The sequence below is a fragment of the Mytilus galloprovincialis genome, chromosome 5, assembly GCF_965363235.1.
Source record: "Mytilus galloprovincialis chromosome 5, xbMytGall1.hap1.1, whole genome shotgun sequence".
Lineage (NCBI taxonomy): Eukaryota > Metazoa > Mollusca > Bivalvia > Mytilida > Mytilidae > Mytilus > Mytilus galloprovincialis.
The window spans coordinates 30,458,894-30,478,138 of NC_134842.1; the positions used below are offsets into that span (position 1 = coordinate 30,458,894).

A 19,245-nucleotide genomic window follows, 5' to 3' on the forward strand; every position below is an offset into this window, starting at 1 on the left:
TTATTCATAAAAAAAGGTGGATTTTTAACACTTCGGACAATAACTCAAAAAGGCTTTCACCAATGTCCATGAAACTTTGGTGAATTGTTTATATCTATTGATGTAAGCTCCCTTTCAATTTTTATAAATTTCAGATTTTAAGTTTTGGATTAGGCTTAAATTAAAATATTGTTTGTTTGCAGTTTACCGACCGACCCTTGAAAATCCTCCCGACTGTGAAAATTTTATTGCTTTAAATTTGAAGAAATTTTTTTTAATACTTCTATTGACGCGATCCGGAACTTTGGGTCCTTTCCGGAAATGATTTAAAGTCTGGGTCAATTACGCATTTCAAGTTCGGTTTTTCTTAGCTTCCCGTCAAGCGTTCATGTGACCATTTAATGATAAAGCACATGGAAATTGTTTACAGGTATCCATGAAGTCACGGAGGAGTACTTTACGCTGTCGTCTTGTGTCAATTTTAAGACAAATAACAAACAAAAAAGTTTATTAGTAAACTGTTTATACAGATTCAGGCACATGTAATGATGTGTGATGATATCATTGACGATGATGCAGCGGATATTCATAACTGACACGATAACCATTCTGTCTCAAACAAATCGGGTACATAATCTGTGGAGCCTGACTTTATGGAACCAATTTCAGTGGTTAAGTAATTCGACAGCAGCTTGAAGTATGGCATATTTTCTACAAATCGTTGTGAAGACGACAAAGATGAAACCACTCCTCCGTGACTTAGGGAGCTACCATTTGATTTTTATGGGGGGGGGGTATGAAATTTGAAAAAAATAGGCAGGACAGGAGTTTTGATTAAAAAAAAAGGCAGGATGAGACACTTGCAAAAAAAAAGTCAGGACGACAATTTAGGTAAAAAAAAAGTCAGGATAAACTAAAAAAAATAAGGTAGGACCGAACAGAGTGAAAAATAAAAAGGCAGTACAGAGATTACAGTTAAAAAAAAATACAGGACAAAATTTTTCATCCTAGTCCCCCCCCCATAAAAATCAAATGGTAGCTCCCTTAAATCTTCATGGATATCTGTAAACACGCCTGTACGGAGGGAGGGCTCATTTGAAATGTTAATGGATATAGATCATGCCAAATCAATAAAAAGCAACCCTAACTACACAAAGATGTAGAGAAAATGAATGGTTAGCTTGAAAAATAAATATACTCTCTCTATATTAAATCTATCTTCGATTGCAATGAGTATGCTCCTTTAGGATAAGGGGGGCTGCCCCACTCATTGCAATTATTCTCTTTCTTACAATATTAAATATACCCAAACTGTGTGGCCTGTGTGAATTCAATTAAAACATGTCCTTAGGAGCTATTATGCTGCCATTTTTTTTTATGCATTAAAAACGTTTCAGTACAGACCATTTACTTTTAATGGGGTGCTATGGATTTCACCCCAAACCTTAGATTTCTTTGGTTTTCATTAAAGCCTGGCAAAATATAAACTTATCACATATAATTAAATATTGTTAGAAATATGAAAACAGTCGAATGTCTTAATACTTTTTTTTCAAGTTGCTTTTTTTTCAATTGACATGATTGAGGAAGATTCAATGGTTATTTTTTTTTTTATTAAAAATACACTCTTTGTCTTACATTGTCTTATAAATCTTTAATATCTACATTTTTCTGATGAAAATACTCTACTCGTGAAAACATTCTAGTCAAGAAGCATACATGTCTGAATATATTTCTTTAAAACAGTTCTAGTCATAATGACATTCCTTGTTTATAAGTGTTCCAGTATTTAATAATTATACCATATTTTATGTCATAAATTGGATAATGACACTATATTAAAGTTTCAGTTTTGGTTAAAAAGTTTTTTATCTGAAAATGCCTGTTCATTTGATGTTGGTTTAGGCATGTCCAGTGTTTGTTGTTTTAAAATGTTTTTTTTTTCTTCACAAGAAACTTGGTTTAGTGTAACTGCTTGTTTAAACTGTATTTTGGCTGATAAAATAAAATATTTTTCCTACCTACCGACCCTTCAGTCTGAAGGTACAGTCGGAAAACTGCAAACAAACATATTTTTAAGGTTGGCCTTAATGGGGCTTTATTCATAAAAAAAGGGGATTTTTAACACTTCAGACAATAACTCAAAAAGACTTTCACCAATGTCCATGAAACTTTGGTGAATTGTTTATATCTATTGATGTAAGCTCCCTTTCAATTTTTATAAATTTCAGATTTTAAGTTTTGGATTTATGGGGCTTTAATCACAAAAAAAGGGGGATTTTTAACACTTCGGACAATAACTCAAAAAGGCTTTCACCAATGTCCATGAAACTTTGGTGAATTGTTTATATCTATTGATGTAACAAATAATACTTAATAAAATCTGATGAATACATAAAATTTGTAAAATCTTTAGTTCAATTTAAAACATTAAATTTCTTGTAAAAAATAGGTTCCATGAATGTCATACGTTTGTACTATTATTGAATGGTTGCAAGGATGAAAGCACATTGGCAGTCCCTGAGATACTAACTGTTCCCTGAGGCATATATCATTTTATGATAACATTTTTACTATCTAAGCTATGGATAAAAATCAAATACTGTTTTTGCATATATAGGATGTTTTACTCTTGTTAAAATTGGTTGCAATTGAAATCACAAATGATACCTTAGCATTGCAGCTTTTTTATAGAGTTCGGTTTCGGTGGAAGGGTTGAGCGCAATAAAAAATGATATAAAACATAACTAGTCTACAATAGCACATAATAAGTGAACAAGTGACAACATTAAAATCCTAACATGTGACTAAATATTCCTTAAATGTTGAAGGGTGTCATTTTATGAAAAAAATAAGGAAATCAAGTCTCCTAAACATTTATCAATATGATCATCTTGTGAATATTCTAAACAATAAAAAGGTAATAATCATTATCCACCATATTAAGCACCATTTGAACAACGTTTGCATACATCTTTGTATAATTTAGTATGGATTCCTTACTGTGTTCAACAGAATCTAACTATGAGCAATATACCCCAAGAAAATTACCTTCTTTCAAACTACTATAAAATTTGGAAATCAGCCATAGAATTACTAAAACCCATAATCATATATCACTTTCCTTATATTGCATTGAAGACTTCTATGTTATATGCCAATGTTAATGATATTTGTTTTTTATGCTAAATATTGAAAAGCTGAACTAGGTTTAATCATCAGTGTCTTCTTCACTGTAATCACTGTCCTCATCATCAGAAAAATCCTCATTTTCATTCTCAGAAGAGGCCTCCTCATCATCAATGAAATCTTTATCTTCATCATCAATGAAATCCTTACTTTCATCACCTACTTCCTCATTTAGATCATAACTTTCAGTAGAGTCACTTTCACCATCTTCACTTTCCCTGTTATCTTCTTGCTGCTCCTCATTGTCATTGTAGTCTTTTTTGCCATTTTTATACGCCCGTTGTCAATGAAATCCTTACTTTCATCACCTACTTCCTCATTTAGATCATAACTTTCAGTAGAGTCACTTTCCCTGTTAACTTCTTGCTGCTCCTCATTGTCATTGTAGTCTTTTTTGCCATTTTATACGCCCGTCGTCTTTCAAACAATGGGCGTATTATGCGCTAAAGCGCAGCTCTTTATTTTATGATTATCGAATTACCGATAGTTTGTATTTAGTGCATTTTATTTATTTTTTTTATGATTAAGGAGTTAGTTTGTATTTTGTGCAGCTTGATAATGTTGATGTGTTTCACTTTCTGTACTCTTGCTTAATTTGTTTTTCAGTTTGACCACACAATTGTTGATGGAACTGCTATGGAGGTAAGGATTTTACATATATATTTATACTTCTGACTCTTTGCACCAAAAACATAAGCTTGGAATTTAATGCACACACATATAGAAATTCAAATTATAATGATTATTGTATTGTATTTGTTTAGTGAATTGCATATATACCTTGTTGCAGAATTGAGTATTTTATTAAATATTTTGATGTGCATTTTGCACAGTTATTATGACTAGTGAATAATAATTTGAGTTTTACTTGTAAGTATTTTAGCCCTTAATTCTGATATTCAATCTGATATATGCTTCAAAATATATTACCAATTGATCAGGAATGGTTAGAATTGACAAAGAATAAATGAAATTTGCTATATTTTCATGATTAAGAACAAACTTTTTCCAGGATCCAACAAGAGAGGTGATGCAACAGTTATGTAAATATATCCATGCCAAGGATAACAGTGACAGACTGAGAACCAGAGCTATGTTGTGTCATATATACCATCATGCATTGCACAATAGATGGTACCAGGCCAGGGATCTTATGTTGATGTCACATCTACAGGATACAATCCAGCACTCTGATATTCCTACACAGGTATTATTTTATATTGGTCATAAATCAGTATTATCAGTTTTTATACGCCCATTTACAGAACCTATTATGGTATGTGGTTGTCTGTCCTTCCATTTTATTTAACCAATTTGTATCAAACTTTGGTGAATTGTTTTATATCCATTGACTTGATCTCCATTTTATTTTTTATAAATTTTATATTTAAATATTTCCAAGTTATGGGGTTGTATTCATTAAAGAAAAGGGGGATTTTTCAGTTTTTAACCAGATTTTTGTGTCAAAAATGTCGGTTATTGATTTGGGGATGTACGCATAGATGCCAACCATTACGATTTTTCCGTAGTTTTTCCGATTTTGCGATAAAAACTGCGCTATTACGGTCAAAGTCGAATAGTTACGGATTCCCAATCATTGACGTTCAATTTTGTAAAACGCAGATTTTTATCATTACTTTTCCGTCCTGGTCCAGTATTTAGGAAACGCCAATGTAATGCTTCCGGTTTCTCGGGAGTTATCAACCTATTGTTGGGTAACTAACTGACTTCCGAAGAGGCAAACTTGCATTTTATTAAGTAGCTTTCCCGCTTTCTCTACTTCTCCTTGACAAAACAAAAATGTTTGTGTCGAGAACATCTGAACAATTACTGAATGGAATACATACTACAGACAACATGTTAAATGACAAATTTTAGTGTACATCACTTTGCAACCACTCGTCAGTAATTTTTATTGGTAAATGCACGTTTATGAATGATAACTGAAAACTTTTCAAAAATACGGAAAATTTGATAGTTTGTTACTGATTGTGTCAAAAGGGGGTTGGCATCTATGTGTACGGCGGGCGGTCGGGCGGGCGGCAACCAAATGTTGTCCGTGCATTTACTCATGAAGCGTTCAACCAAACCTTTTAAAATTTTAATATGTTGTTACTGACAACAAAATGGAGGTCAAGTTCATTAATGACAATTTTGACTTTTACCGTTCAGGAGTTACGGTTCTTGAAAGTTTAAAAAATGTTGTGTCCGTGCATTTACTCATGAACCGTTCAACCAAACCTTTTAAAATTTTAATATGTTGTTACTGACAACATAACGGAGGTCAAGTTCAATAATGACGAGTTTTACTTTTACCGTTCAGGAGTTATGGTTCTTGAAAGTTTAAAAAATGTCGTGTCCGTGCATTTACTCATGAACCAGTCAACCAAACCTTTTAAAATTTTAATATGTTGTTACTGACAACAAAATGGAGGTCAAGTTCAATAATGACGATTTTGACTTTTACCGTTCAAGAGTTACGGTTCTTGAAAGTTTAAAAAATGTTGTGTCCGTGCATTTACTCATGAACCGTACCAAACCTTTTAAAATTTCCTATTAGGAGTTTTGGTCCTTGTAATATTGATAAATGCCAGAACACAAATAAATGTTAAAGAATCCGGTTTACTGTCATTTTGACAGCTCTTGTCTGACAATAACTCAAGAAAGCTTTCACCAAGTTGGGAAACATGATTGGATAAGAGTTGTTGTGAAGGTCAGGATAGAAATCTAAACTTTTATAAGAGCAAGGCAGACTAAGTCATGCTGAAGATACCCGAGATTCAATTAAGATCATCAAAACTGATGTTATACTATTCACCTAATAATTAAGCTCACTTAGGTTGCACTGCTGCTTTTCCTTTACACTTTACAGTAATGGATTTAGCTTGCCAAGAAATTATTTCAACAAGACTTTCATAAATGAGTACTAGTACTAGAACAATGAAATGATTGTTGTTTCGTTATTTTTTAAACTTTTAGATACCATAATAATTTATGACCATTCTTGATTTCAGATTCTATACAACAGAACGATGGTACAGCTTGGTCTGTGTGCCTTTAGAGAAGGAATGATCAGGGATTCTCACAATGCTTTGGTTGATATACAGAGTGGTGGTCGTGCTAAGGAATTACTGGCACAGGTAAGAGAGGCAGAAGACACCATAGGGAGAAGTCGAAGATAAACTGGTAACCCAATGGAAAAAAATTAAAAATTATAAAAAGACAGTCTACAATACTCCATTTTAGAAATAAAAGAATGAACAGCAAGAACCACACAAAACCCATTGGTGATTCTAATTCAGAATGAATTCATTTCTACTTGATAAATTTGAAACTGTCAAAAATTGATTGTTGATGTTGATCAGTTTTTAGAAACCTTTAGATACTATTATAAAATTTGAAGGTGTATTGATATCAAAGATAGAAATAACAAAAGCTTCGATTTATTTTCAGGGTCTGTTACTACAAAGACAGCATGAGAGAACACCAGAGCAGGAGAAGATTGAGAAGCGTCGTCTGCTACCTTATCACATGCATATAAACTTGGAATTATTAGAATGTGTTTATCTTGTGTCTGCTATGTTAATGGAAATCCCTTATATGGCTGGTATGTAGAGTGTCTATTAATAATAACCCTAATTTGTGTACTGGAATTTTACTGTTGGGAAGCTTAATCATTTGAACAATGCCAGTTATTTAATCATCTAGAATAGAATAACGACTTTTTAGAAGCTGAAATATTTAATCATGTTGACTCTTAACTTTCTATTGTTCAAGGAATTGATATCAGCTATTTTATTTATTTTTTAAAAGTTGATGTACCAAGGGGTGGTATATCAAAATTTTGAAATAACAACTGTAGTTGGCATTCAGAAACATACAAGCCTATTTTTCATATACCCTTGAAAGATAGAAATCAAGAAATTTAAAAGAAATTCACTTTATGATCAGATGTTATGGTCATGAATTTTTAGTGTTAAACAAATTGAAGTTGTAATACAGTTAATGTTAAAAGAAGATGAAGGACATAAAGTTAATAATAAAACAAAATCAATTTAATGATTTTTTTTACAGCTCATGAATTTGATGCCAGACGAAGGATGATCAGTAAGAACTTCCATCACGTTCTAAGACTGAGTGAGCGACAGACTTTACCAGGTCCACCAGAGAGTATGAGAGAGCATGTTGTAGCAGCATCAAAAGCTATGAAGAAAGGAAACTGGAATGAATGCCAAAACTTTATCATAAATGATAAGATGAATGCTAAGGTACATAACATAAAAGTCTTTAGAAATTTGAAAACATGATTTACAGAAATTGATTGTCCTGAATATGCATGAAATAAATGCCTCTGGATGTTAAGCTTCCAATGATAAAATTTTAAAAGCCGACAATTCTTTGTTATATTATAAGTGTAAGAAATATTTTATGTCAGTCTTTGAACAGTTTATCTTATTTTAGCTAAGAGTTATTTGTGCTGATATTAAAGTCTTTTGTATTATTTTTTTCATAAGCTATCCTTTTTCATTGGTTTAAAAACACTTAAAGTCCCATGATGGGTAAACAAAAATATCTGCTAAATGATGTGATATATTATGAAAAGGAAACTCTTATAATACTGTTTAAAATGATTAAAACTAGCACTGCGAACTCGTTTTGTGCAACTCAATAGGTCACACACCAAACTGATATTGTTTGACCAAAGGGAGATAATTGAAATAACATTTTAATAAACAAAAACAAAAATGTTATTATAAGCAAGTGTAGTAAAAAATAATGTTTTTTGCTCAAAAATCAAAAGATGATTATTGAGAAGATATGTGTTTGCTTACTCTTAGTAAATAAGCAATCTTTTTTAAAACATTTCGTTCCCAAAATAAAAATTTGAAACATCTAAAAATTATATGCTTGACAATGCCTGTGAAAGGTATGACCTTTAATTTAACTACAGAATGATGTCTGTAGGAAAATTCTGACCGTAAAATAAATTTATTATACTTTTATTTTGTAGGTTTGGGATCTGTTTTATCAGAAAGATAGAGTACGAGATATGGTGACCAGAAAAATCCAGGAGGAGAGTTTACGTACCTATTTATTTACCTATAGTAGTGTGTACGATTCACTCAGTCTGGTCTCATTGGCAGAGATGTTTGAATTAGAGATCAGTGTCGTCCATTCTATCATCAGTAAGATGATTATCAATGAGGAATTAATGGTAAGTGTATTGACAGGAGTATTTTGTTTTCAAAGAAAAGTTAGTGTTTTTACATAAAGTGGCAAACCCATGGGGTATTATATTTTAAAGAACAGTGTTTTATTGCTGTTCTTTATTCTCATGTTTGCTGGTAGGACAGTAAAATTTGAATTATTTGAATTAAGAGCTTAAACCTATAAGCAGGATTAATGAAGGCTGTGATTTGAACTTGAGATGTAGTCTTTGATAACTTATTATGTTAATAAAGATACATATGTATATGTCTTTGAAGTAGCATAAGCAAGTTTTTTTTAGCAAATTGAAAATGTAAATTTCATTAAAAATTAAAACGTTCCTAGGTGAGCAATGAAAAACAGCTAGTATTAGAAAGAACAAAGCAGTGTAAACAGTGAGGTAAAGGTTTATCTCAAAAGTTTTTGTAAAATTTTCATCTTATGTTATTATTGATTCATCATTTAACCACAAACTTTTTGTTATTTTGCTCAGGCTTCACTAGATGAACCTACCCGTACAGTTGTGATGCATCGTACAGAACCAACACGTTTACAGTCCCTGGCATTACAGTTGTCAGAAAAGGTCTCATCTCTAGTGGACAATAATGAAAAGATCATGGAATTCAAACAAGGAAATTTCGGCTTCCAGAAAACAAGTAAGTTAAGAACCAACAATTTGTTGATGTTGTTTTTTTGCGCTTTAATTCATATTTACCATAATCTTTTGAATTAATGAATGAATGCTTATATTAAAAAAAAGATATTTGAAGACCCTGATTTTAATTTTACAAGCCTGTTCATACGCATGGGGCTTTTAACATAGCTTAGTTATCATTTTGTAGAAACTATTAGTATATTTCTAGATTCAGGCAGTGCCTGCAAGTAGCCTTGTATCAAATTATCAATAAATGTTAAATCTTGCATCTTTGGCCAATGTTTTCATACTTGGTTTAGCTATTAATTTGCACTCAACTAAACCAGTGAATTGATTTCAACTATATTATGATTAATGTTACAGAACTTCACAAGTCTAATTTTAAACTAAGACATCAAAATGGACTATTGGCATATTGTATTCTTAGGTTAACCATTTTTTCCTTTTTATACCACCGCAAAAATTGAAAATTTTTTGGTCGTATATTGGTATGATGTTGGCGTCGTCGTCGTCGTCGGCGTCGTCGTCATCGTCGTCCGAATACTTTTAGTTTTCGCACTCTAACTTTAGTAAAAGTGAATAGAAATCTATGAAATTTTAACACAAGGTTTATGACCACAAAAGGAAGGTTGGGATTGGTTTTGGTCCCAATATTTTAGGAATTAGGGGCCAAAAAGGGCCCAAATAAGCATTTTCTTGGTTTTCGCACTATAACTTTAGTTTAAGTAAATAGAAATCTATGAAATTTTAACACAAGGTTTATGACCACAAAAGGAAGGGTTGGGATTGATTTTGGGATGTTTGGTTCCAACAGTTTAGGAATTAGGGGCCAAAAAAGGGCCCAAATAAGCATTATTCTTGGTTTTCACACCATAACTTTAGTATAAGTAAATAGAAATCAATGAAATGTGAACAATGTTTATGACCACAAAAGGAATGTTGTGATTGATTTTGGGAGTTGAGGTCCCAACAGTTTAGGAATTAGGGGCCAAAAAGAGGCCCAAATAAGCATTATTCTTGGTTTTTGCACCATAACTTTAGTATAAGTAAATAGAAATCTATGAAATTTAAACACAAGGTTTATGACCATAAAAGGAAGGTTGGGTTTGATTTTGGGAGTTTTGGTCTCAACAGTTTAGGAATAAGGGGCCCAAAGGGTCCAAAATTGAACTTTGTTTGATTTCATCAAAAATTGAATAATTGGGGTTCTTTGATATGCCGAATCAAACTGTGTATGTAGATTCTTAAGTTTTGGTCCTGTTTTCAAATTGGTCTACATTAAGGTCCAAAGGGTCCAAAATTAAACTTAGTGTGATTTTAACAAAAATTGAATCCTTGGGGTTCTTTGATATGCTGAATATAAAAATGTACTTAGATTTTTGATTATTGGTCCAGTTTTCAAGTTGGTCCAAATCGGGGTCCAAAATTAAACTTTGTTTGATTTCATCAAAAATTGAATAATTGGGGTTCTTAGATATGCCAAATCTAACTGTGTATGTAGATTCTTAATTTTTGGTCCCGTTTTCAAATTGGTCTACATTAAAATCCAAAGGGTCCAAAATTAAACTAAGTTTGATTTTAACAAAAAATGAATTCTTGGGCTTTTTTGATATGCTGAATCTAAACATGTACTTAGATTTTTGATTATGGACCCAGTTTTCAAGCTGGTTCAAATCAGGATCCAAAATTATTATATTAAGTATTGTGCAATAGCAAGAAATTTTCAATTGCACAGTATTGGGCAATAGCAAGAAATCTTCAATTGCACAGTATTGTGCAATAGCAAATATTTTCAATTGCACAGTATTGCGCAATAGCAAGAAATATCTAATTGCTCAATATTGTGCAATAGCAAGAAATTTTCAATTGGAGTTATCTTTCTTTGTTCAGAATAGTAGTTAAATCAACTTAAATCATTGTTTTATACAATATACAATGTATATATTCACTTTTACTACCAACCAATCTTTACCATTCAGTGATAACAAGCACTTTATTTTACATTTTAATATTTTATGATGTATTTAAGAGTAGTTATTGTTGCAAACTCCATTAGAAATTTGAATTGATATCAGTTTTGGAAAAAGGGAAATGGGGATGTGAAAAAAAAAGGGGGGGGGTTAATTTTTTCTCATTTCAGATTTCATAAATAAAAAGAAAATTTCTTCAAACATTTTTTTTAGAGGATTAATATTCAACAGCAAAGTGAATTGCTCAAAGTCAAAAAAAAAAATTTGTAAGTTCATTAGACCACATTCATTCTGTGTCAGAAACCTATGCTGTGTCAACTATTTAATTTTAGATTTAAAGTTTGAAGAAGAAATCTTTAATTGATTTGTAAAATCTTGACATTTGTTTTGTGTATAATGTCAAAAATTTGATCACAATCCAAATTCAGAGCTGTATCACGCTTGAATGTTTTGTCCATACTTGCCCCAACTGTTCAGGGTTCGACCTCTGCGGTCGTATAAAGCTGCGCCCTGCGGAGCACCTGGTTAATACTGACTTGCTGGACCTTGGATGCATTCAGTTTCATTTAAATACTGAAATTTGACAATTTCACAGAGTGTTGTATATTGCATTTTTAGCTGATTCCCTGTACTCTGGATATACATTTTAAATAATAACATTATTTAATTAACGGTTTATATGATGTATGGGAGGGGGGTAATTGTCTTTATTTTTTTGTATGTTCATCAGCTTATTACTTTTTTTTTATAGATTACTAAGTATTATTTTCAGACCACACTTCATAACTTTACTCATGTTAACTTAAAATTCCCCCCAAAAAATTCCCCTATTAAAAAAAGAATCATAGTTGCAAGTTGAAAACAAAAAAATTAGGAAGACAGCTTTACCTGTATGATGGGAAAATAGTAAAGTTCAAAACAATAACTGAGTAGCAAAAATAATATAATTTAAAAGGTTTGCTGTTAGTGTCAAGGACATCTCACATTTTTACCTAAGTTTGCTGTTCTCATTTGTTAATTTCATATTAAAGAATTTTCAGAAGATAGTAGAAAAATATTACATGATTAAGAAAATTGCTATTATTCTATCAAGACATTATATTGTACATTGTGGATCTAACCACTGTCTACAAAAATAATTCTAAAATAGACCGATGAAAACCTTTTGTAAATCCAGTTTAGATTTCGCTGTTTTCAATTTTTTTCTAATCAGCTAGGCATGTGTAATTCATATCAATTATGCCATTTGATATAAGTGCTATTTTGTTAATATGTATGTGGGAAGGTTTGAAAGGACTTTCAAAATACCCCTACAACTAAGAACCATTTTTTAGAGAATTTTGCGTAATGATAATAGACGCATACTGAAATAAGACCCTTGACCCACATTCAATATTTAAACTTCTATTCCTACCCTCCCACATTTATTTTAGAGGAATAGCCCTTACCAATTTTATGTTAATTTATCCCAAATCAGTTTTAGACATTCTTGGTATAACCAATTTTATGTTAATTTATCCCATATGCATCAGTTTTAAAATCTTTCTTTTAACCAACACTTTACCCACAATGCTTTACTTGACTTAGGTTATGGTGTACCTATACTAACACAACACAGGTGAGTTGGTTTTGTCATTAACAGGTGAAGGACAAAGGTGGTAATTGGCATGTTATATATGTATATTTTTCAGATAATAAAAATACTGTATATGGTTGTGAGTAAACATTTTTTAGGTGGAATCAGGAAGTAATAGCAAAGATTTCATTCATAAAACTGACAATTAATTTGTTGAAAGCAATTGTATATTGACAAAGAAAACCATCCTAACAGGGCAAATTTTTTCAGGAATTATAATATTTATGAATAAAACCTTCAAGGAAATGACGCAGCAGATATACACTCCTAGATATTTAAAATACAATGTACATGTAAAAATATCAAGGGTAAAAAAGCAATTTTTTGTGACAATCCTGCTTTTGTTTGACATTAGATATTAAGCAAATTTTGATATATATTCCGGGCTGTTCCATTTTTGTCGAGCCTGCAACTTTTGTTGCAGAAAGCTCGACATAGGGATAGTGATCCGGCGGCAGGCGGTGTTAGCTAACTTCTTAAAAGCTTTATATTTTAGAAGGTGGAAGACCTGGATGCTTCATACTTTGTATATAGATGCCTCATGTTACGAAGTTTCTGTCAGTCACATGTCCAATGTCCTTGACCTCATTTTCATGGTTCAGTGACCACTTGAAAAAAAAGTTCAAATTGTTTGTAATGTTGAATTCTTTATTATTATTAGTAATAGGATAACTATATTTCATATGTGCATACCTTGCAAGGTCCTCATGTCTGTCAGACAGTTTTCACTTGACCTCGACCTCATTTCATGGATCAGTGAACAAGGTTAAGTTTTGGTGGTCAAGTCCATATCTCAGATACTATAAGCAATAGGGCTAGTATATTCGGTGTATGGAAGGACTGTAAGGTGTACATGTCCAACTGGCAGGTGCCATCTAACCTTGACCTCATTTTCATGGTTCAGTGGTTATAGTTAAATTTTTGTGTTTTGGTCTGTTTTTCTCATACTATATGCAATAGATTGACTATATTTGTTGTATGGAATAATTGTAAGGTGTACATGTCTAGCGGGCAGATGTCATGTGACCTTGACCTCATTTTCATGGTTCAGTGGTCAATGTTAAGTTTTTGTCGAGCCTGCAACTTTTGTTGCAGAAAGCTCGACATAGGGATAGTGATCCGGCGGCGGCTACGGCGGCGGCGGCGGTGTTAGCTCACTTCTTAAAAGCTTTATATTTCAGAAGGTGGAAGACCTGGATGCTTCATACTTTGTATATAGATGCTTCATGTTACGAAGTTTCCGTCAGTCACATGTCCAATGTCCTTGACCTCATTTTCATGGTTCAGTGACCACTTGAAAAAAAAGTTCAAATTTTTTGTAATGTTGAATTCTCTCTTATTATAAGTAATAGGATAACCATATTTGGTAAGTGCGTACCTTGCAAGGTCCTCATGTCTGTCAGACAGTTTTCACTTGACCTCGACCTCATTTCATGGATCAGTGATCAAGGTTAAGTTTTGGTGGTCAAGTCCATATCTCAGATACTATAAGCAATAGGGCTAGTATATTCGGTGTATGGAAGGACTGTAAGGTGTACATGTCCAACTGGCAGGTGTCATCTGACCATGACCTCATTTTCATGGTTCAGTGGTTATAGTTAAATTTTTGTGTTTTGGTCTGTTTTTCTCATACTATATGCAATAGGTCTACTATATTTGTTGTATGGAATGATGGTAAGGTGTACATGTCTAGCGGGCAGATGTCATGTGACATTGACCTCATTTTCATGGTTCAGTGGTCAAAGTTAAGTTTTTGAGTTTTGGTCTTTTTATCTAATACTGTATGCCATAGGTCAACTATATTTGGTGTATGGAAATATTTTATGATCTTTATGTCAGTCGCACAGATTTTATTTGACAGTGACCTCATTTTCACAGTTCATTGCACAGTGTTAAGTTTTTGTGTTTTGGTCTATTTTTCTTTAACTATAAGTAATGGGTCAACTATATATGTTGTATAGAAGCATTGTTAGCTGTACATGTCTGCCTGGCATGGTTCATCTGACCTTGACCTCATTTTCAAGGTTCATTGGTCTTTGTTTAGTTATCTTGGTTAATGTTAAGTTTATGTGACAGTTGTTATAAAACTTAACTTTATACTTAGGACTATCAACATAATATCAATGATTAGTATAGAAGGCGAGACATTTCAGCGTGTGCACTCTTGTTTTTTACTATACTTTTACTAAAGGAAGAAAATTTTAAAATGGTATAATCACCTATAGAGAATTTACTTTCATTTTAACTGTACAAAAACAGTTTATACCCACCCATAGTTAAGATTTCTATGTGTCTTCCCTAAATGCAATGGATATTTTATTGAACAGCTATTGTGTAATAGGTATGAGCCGATTCCAAGATTAATGAATTATTACTCGACTATTATCATAATCTAAAGCCTGCCTTGTGGTGCAGGATTTTCTTGCTGTGTTGACCCATAAGTGGCCTAGTGCTGTTTTCTGACCTTAAGTTGGGTTTTTGTCTGTTTGACAAATTCCTCATTTCCATTCTGCAAGTGGCATGCATTATAGGATTTAATTTTAGGGTACCTAGAACAGTGTACTTTGATTACTTTCTTCTTGTAAATTATTGGAAGCCAAATACATAGAGTATTAAATATAATCAACAAAAAAGAAGGCATAGAATTAACAAATTTCCTTGTTTTAATTTAAACAGAATAATTATCCTCTATTTTCAGCTCTGCATGACAGATTTGCATCCTAAGTTTATGTACAATAACAAAATATAATATTAAGGGAAAAACATGCATCTTCTGCTGTTCTTTAAAAAAATTTTGCCATTATAGAAATGTTCCCGAAAACAACTCGATCAGATGGGTGATGCAAATCAAATATAAGATTTTTGTTTATTGAGGCACTCACTTAATGTTATTGTAGATCAATTGTTAATTGTTTATTTATCTATTTTCAGACCAGAATTATGGGGGATATCAACAGAACAAAGACACTTGGCAAGGCAACAAGTATCAAAATAAAGATAATTGGACTGGTGGTAGTAAGTATCAGAATAAAGACACTTGGCAAGGTAAAATATTATATACTTACTTATATATCAATGTATTCAAAAGGTATGAGACTCATGTTTATTATTGAGGGACGTTTCAAGAGGTATGAGACACATGTTAATCAAACATATAAAATCTTATCCCTTTAAAAACAGGTTGTAGCATTTGAAAGATGTGGTATGATTACAATTGACACAAATCCCCACCAGAGACCAAGTTATGCAAAAAGAAAGCAACAATGAGCAAATGCATATTAAAAAATCGCTGCTGGGCTTCCAAAATATCGTATATGACTTTTTTGGCTAAAAATACCTTTTGACACCAATGGTCTGGGTGGGAGGAAATCTTTGGTATTACAAAATAGCATACAGCTAGACCAATCAAAATATTAGAAATAAGACATATTACAAAATTGCCAATGTCAGTTGTTTGTAAAGTTTACTTCAAAAATGTCATGAATGTTGTATGAAAACTTAAAAATCGTTGTATAATGGCTTTGGGAGTAAAATAATTATACATTTCTTTATTTCTGTGAAAATAATAGAAGTTCTCGGATAATCCAGAAATGTCAAAAGTTTTTATTTCACTGCTATTTACAAAAATGATCAAGTTCACATACAACATTTTGGAAGCATGCATTTTGTCAAAATTTTCAAAGCCTGTTTGTGAGATATTTTTTTCATGAAAAATTTGTAGTTTACAACATTTTGGAAACCCAGCGACAATATGGTGTTTTACATTTGATTCCTTATTAACTGCTAAAAGTTCTACCATTTTATGTAAATTCATTATTGGAGGTTCAACTTTTGATAGCAATTTCATCCTGTGATTTGTTTTTCAGGTAATAAATATCAACAGAATAAAGATAATTGGACAGGAGGCAGTAAGTGTATTAATGTTAAGATAAAACATAATGACCTAGCAACACCCTCAAAATTTTAGACACACACATGATATAGTCAAGGATGACTGAATGGACTTGTATACATTGATCAAATATATTCTGAATATTCTAATGTGTATGCAAGTTTATTTTTTTACCAATATATATTCAATAGTGAACGACTTATATTGAAGAATTAAGGTGATACCAAACACTACAGGGAGATAACTCTGTAAAAATCATCTGAACGTTTTAATCCTGTTCATAATGTTATGAAATAAGAGAGCAAAATTAATTTTAGTCAAGGTGTTTGGTACCACCTTAATACAGATTCACTGTAAAACACCTGTGTTTCTACATGTAGATTGAGGAGATGAAACATGTCTTGTTAAAAATCGTCTGTTTGATCTTTAAAGTTACATTTGTCTAAACTTCATCATAGTTCAGATTAGCATGTACATTTTGTTTTTTCAGCTATCCAATTATCTTTACATTTGCCATGTTTCACAGCTGGTATATCACAATATATATATATATATATATATATAACCCATATAGCAGAGAGAGTGATAGAGCAGATTATTACCTCTAGAAAAAAATAATCAACTAAGGATCAGTTATGGTTGACAATGTTTTTTTAAGAAGTAACAATCTGCTCTACCATTCTCTCAGCTATGGGTTGTTTAATATATCAAATTGAATGTTCTATTACTACTGTCTTGAGTTTCAAATTCAAAATAATTATTAATGATTGCTCCATATTACAACTATCTGTATTTAAAAAAGTGCACAATTGATCATGCATCAGGTGAAGGTTAGATAATGTAGTAAAATATCTCCCATGTATTAACCAATTGAAAATCTGGCATGTTAACATAAAGAGTAAAATAATATAATGTGTATCTGTTTGTTTACTTTCAGATAGAAGAAACCAAAACAGACAACAAAGAGCATATTAGTTACAAGTCATATAAACGTTTAAACAAAATCTCAGTCACATTGTTTTGGAGGAATAATTTATTTCTAGTATGTGTGACAGTACACATGCTGCTTACTATTGTATAAAATTGTGTAGATTGTCTGTATACGGCCATTCCAGCTGTATTAAATCCATAGCATGTCAAGTGTTTAGATATTGACTCATGTTTTAGCGTGAAAGTGTTTGGAAATTTAATTATCAGATTTAAATCAATTTTACAAAATGCCCTAAAACGTGTGTTAAATTTCACCTGCTGTTAGCAGAACATTTGGAAATCAGCTACATTGTTTTCATATTGGAAAACTCATTTGCACAATTATTAATTCTTAAATAATCTTTTTGAATTCAATTAAACAAATAACTTTGAAGTAAAAAAAATTTGAAAATTATATTGCTTTTGAAACAGCTTTTTTTTTAAATTAAATTAAAAAAAAAGCTAACCCTTCCTGATATAACATAATACATTTGACATATAATGAATTTAAAATAGTTGGAATGGCCAAAAACATTAAATAAATTTTAGAATATTTATGAGAGTGCTCAATCATTGTATAATAGTGCTGGATAGTCTAAAAATAATCATGGTTTTAATATTCTTCAATGAAAATTTAAATAAAAAATGATTAGGGAAAGTGATAAATGGTCACTATTTGTTTTGTAAAATTAATGATATTTGTTTTATACATGAATTTAGATTTTGAGAATTAAAAAAAGTATGCATTGTGAAAATTTAGACAAAAGTTATTGAATTTCTTGAAAAAAATAAAATTGTTTTGGTGATATTGTTTATTTCTAGTTGCTTTTTTATGGCCTTGATTATTGTAATAACTCTATTACATATATTGTTTGCAGTTATAGTTTTTATGTTAAACCCTTAAGAGGTGTTCTGCACCAATGAGACAATTATCCACCAGAATTCTATTGATGTGGATGTAAGCAACTAGATGTCAATGAGCATCACCAATACCATATACTGTGGATTCATTTATTTTTGTGGGGACCTATTTTCGTTGATTACAGAAAAATTGAGTGTTTGTGGTTTTGCCGAATCTACATATAAGCCTACAGTAAATTTGTTATTAATTGAACATGTAATTTTGTAGTTTACATGATATATATGAAAATTGGTATCCAACAAATTTTTAAATAATGAATCCACAGTAGTCCTCTATAAAAGGCCCTTTGATACATGACAAAATTTTAAACAATTCAAACAAGAAAACAAATGGCCTAATTGATGCTAAATCAATTTTTTCCACCATTAATTGTATAGTGGGTGATCAGAAGGCACTTTAATCAAGATTTGATACTAGTACAGTTATATTTGGAAGAGCCCTTTAATAATTAATTCACACTTAATACAGACAGGAACCCAAGTCATCTGTTTAGTTGACATATTTTCTCCAAAGATAGTTGTTTTGCTGGCCTTATTTTTCTTTTGTACATAATATGTTGTCTTAATTTCATAGATAGGTGGTTGGAGAGAGAGTTCGCTCATTTTAAAGGTAAAAGAACATGTCAACAACAGAAAAAGGTGAAAAAAGAACAGAGGAGTCCATCAATAAAAGAATTGAAAGAAAAACAACCAATTGTCAAAAATAAACAAAAAAAGGACAATTAAGTATATTTTACAAACTACTAATAACAAAATACTGAGCGACATGAACACAACAGGTCTTCATTTGCTCTATAGAGAAATGTTAAAAAGCTCAATGTTATAC

General features: G+C 31.5%; 1 protein-coding gene across 4 annotated transcripts in view; it reads left to right on the forward strand.

Moving 5' to 3' along the window:
* Positions 1 to 18,311, forward strand: part of LOC143075579 (eukaryotic translation initiation factor 3 subunit C-like) — a 33,293-nt gene extending 14,982 nt beyond the window's left edge. Inside the window, exons 15-25 of one of the 4 annotated variants that reach the window (XR_012978354.1) lie at positions 3,775 to 3,810; positions 4,181 to 4,375; positions 6,183 to 6,308; positions 6,622 to 6,775; positions 7,243 to 7,436; positions 8,180 to 8,383; positions 8,870 to 9,032; positions 12,589 to 12,619; positions 15,569 to 15,682; positions 16,504 to 16,545; positions 17,467 to 18,311. Coding sequence is in view for 2 of the 4 variants with exons in the window: in XM_076251044.1 (XP_076107159.1) it covers positions 3,775 to 3,810; positions 4,181 to 4,375; positions 6,183 to 6,308; positions 6,622 to 6,775; positions 7,243 to 7,436; positions 8,180 to 8,383; positions 8,870 to 9,032; positions 15,569 to 15,682; positions 16,504 to 16,545; positions 17,467 to 17,504 (1,266 nt within the window). In the remaining 2 variants the exon portion in view is untranslated. The remainder of the gene's footprint in view (positions 1 to 3,774; positions 3,811 to 4,180; positions 4,376 to 6,182; positions 6,309 to 6,621; positions 6,776 to 7,242; positions 7,437 to 8,179; positions 8,384 to 8,869; positions 9,033 to 12,588; positions 12,620 to 15,568; positions 15,683 to 16,503; positions 16,546 to 17,466) is intronic. The other 3 variants (XR_012978355.1, XM_076251044.1, XM_076251045.1) reach the window with 3 other exon arrangements.
* The last annotated feature ends 934 nt before the right edge of the window (positions 18,312 to 19,245 follow it).